This window comes from Egretta garzetta, unplaced genomic scaffold, assembly GCF_000687185.1.
Source record: "Egretta garzetta isolate BGI_Z169 unplaced genomic scaffold, ASM68718v1 scaffold1547, whole genome shotgun sequence".
Taxonomy (NCBI): Eukaryota; Metazoa; Chordata; class Aves; order Pelecaniformes; family Ardeidae; genus Egretta; species Egretta garzetta.
This window is the reverse complement of record NW_009260214.1, coordinates 1-1,056: the sequence shown is the minus strand read 5'-3', so window position 1 is coordinate 1,056 and position 1,056 is coordinate 1. Positions and strand designations below refer to the sequence as shown.

The following is a 1,056-nucleotide window of genomic DNA, read 5'->3' as shown; positions in this document are numbered from 1 at the left end:
GCCCCCGGCCAGGGGGATGCTGCGGTGGGCAGAGGGGAGGGAGATGCCGTCCCTGGGGGTGACAGCCCCCTGCCTCCCTGCAGCACCGACCTGGTCCCCGGTAGGATGCCCCCAGGAGCCTGGACAGAGGCAGGATGGGACCCCATGGGGCTCAGCAGGTACCATGGCCCCAAACCTGCCACCTCCTCCGGCTCCTGGCACGGTCCTGCCTGCTGAGCAGTCAGCAAGGGAGGGCAGAGGGGGCGCAGGCAAGGTTGTAGAAAACCCGTTTATTTTACGAAAACATCTAGAAAAGAGCAGGCGTTGCAGCCCTCGGATCAAACAGGTCCCCTGGGGTGGCGCGGGGCTGTGCTGCAGCCCCAGCCCCACGCGGGGACCCGTCCCCAAGCCCTCCACCAGCACCGTGCTCCCGGTGCTGGCACCTCCCTCTCCCCCGCGCTAGGCTGGCTGCTTCCACAGGAACGTCTGGATGGAGTCACTGGGAGCCATGGCCTCAATGAAGCCAACCCGTGGGTCCGAGATCCCAAAGGACACGTCCACGGGGGAGCTGTGGGGATGCAAGAGGGGGTGCAGGTCAGAGGGGGCAGCCGGTTTTTGAGCCAGGGCGCAGGGTTGAGCCACTCACCGGTTCAGGACCACCAGGACGACGGCACCATCTGGGCGCAGGAAAGCCGAGTGCTCCAGGTCACACCGGCGGCACTTCTTGGAGACAGCCAGCCCCACGCGCTGCGAGCCCTCGGGGATGAACTTGCTGCAGGGATAAGTGGGGCCTGAGTGTGGTGGCCGAGGGGCCGCAGGAGCCGGTAGCCCCTTGCCGGCCTCCTCCCAGCCCCCACCCACCTGAAGTGCCCCAGGTGGTAGAACATGGGCTGCTTGTAGAAGACATCCTTGCTGCTGTCCACGATGACGGGGCTGTCCACATAGTTCTTGCTCCAGTTGGGGCCCCCTTCCAGGTCCAGGGCCAGGTTCCAGTCAGTCCAGCCCGTCACGTAGTTGTTGAGGTTCTGTGGGGCAGGTGATGGTGCTGAGCCATGGGCGGGTGAAGGGGGTGGCTGG

General features: G+C 66.0%; 1 protein-coding gene across 1 annotated transcript; it reads right to left on the bottom strand.

Annotated features, from left to right (window-relative positions):
* Positions 1-389: 389 nt before the first annotated feature.
* Positions 390-1,004, bottom strand: LOC118452636 (lysosomal acid glucosylceramidase-like; the record flags this gene model as incomplete). Its single annotated transcript, XM_035897611.1, has 3 exons — positions 390-547; positions 626-751; positions 841-1,004. Coding segments are annotated over 3 exons (399 nt in total), but the record flags the coding sequence as incomplete, so codon positions are not given.
* Between the last annotated feature and the right edge of the window lie 52 nt (positions 1,005-1,056).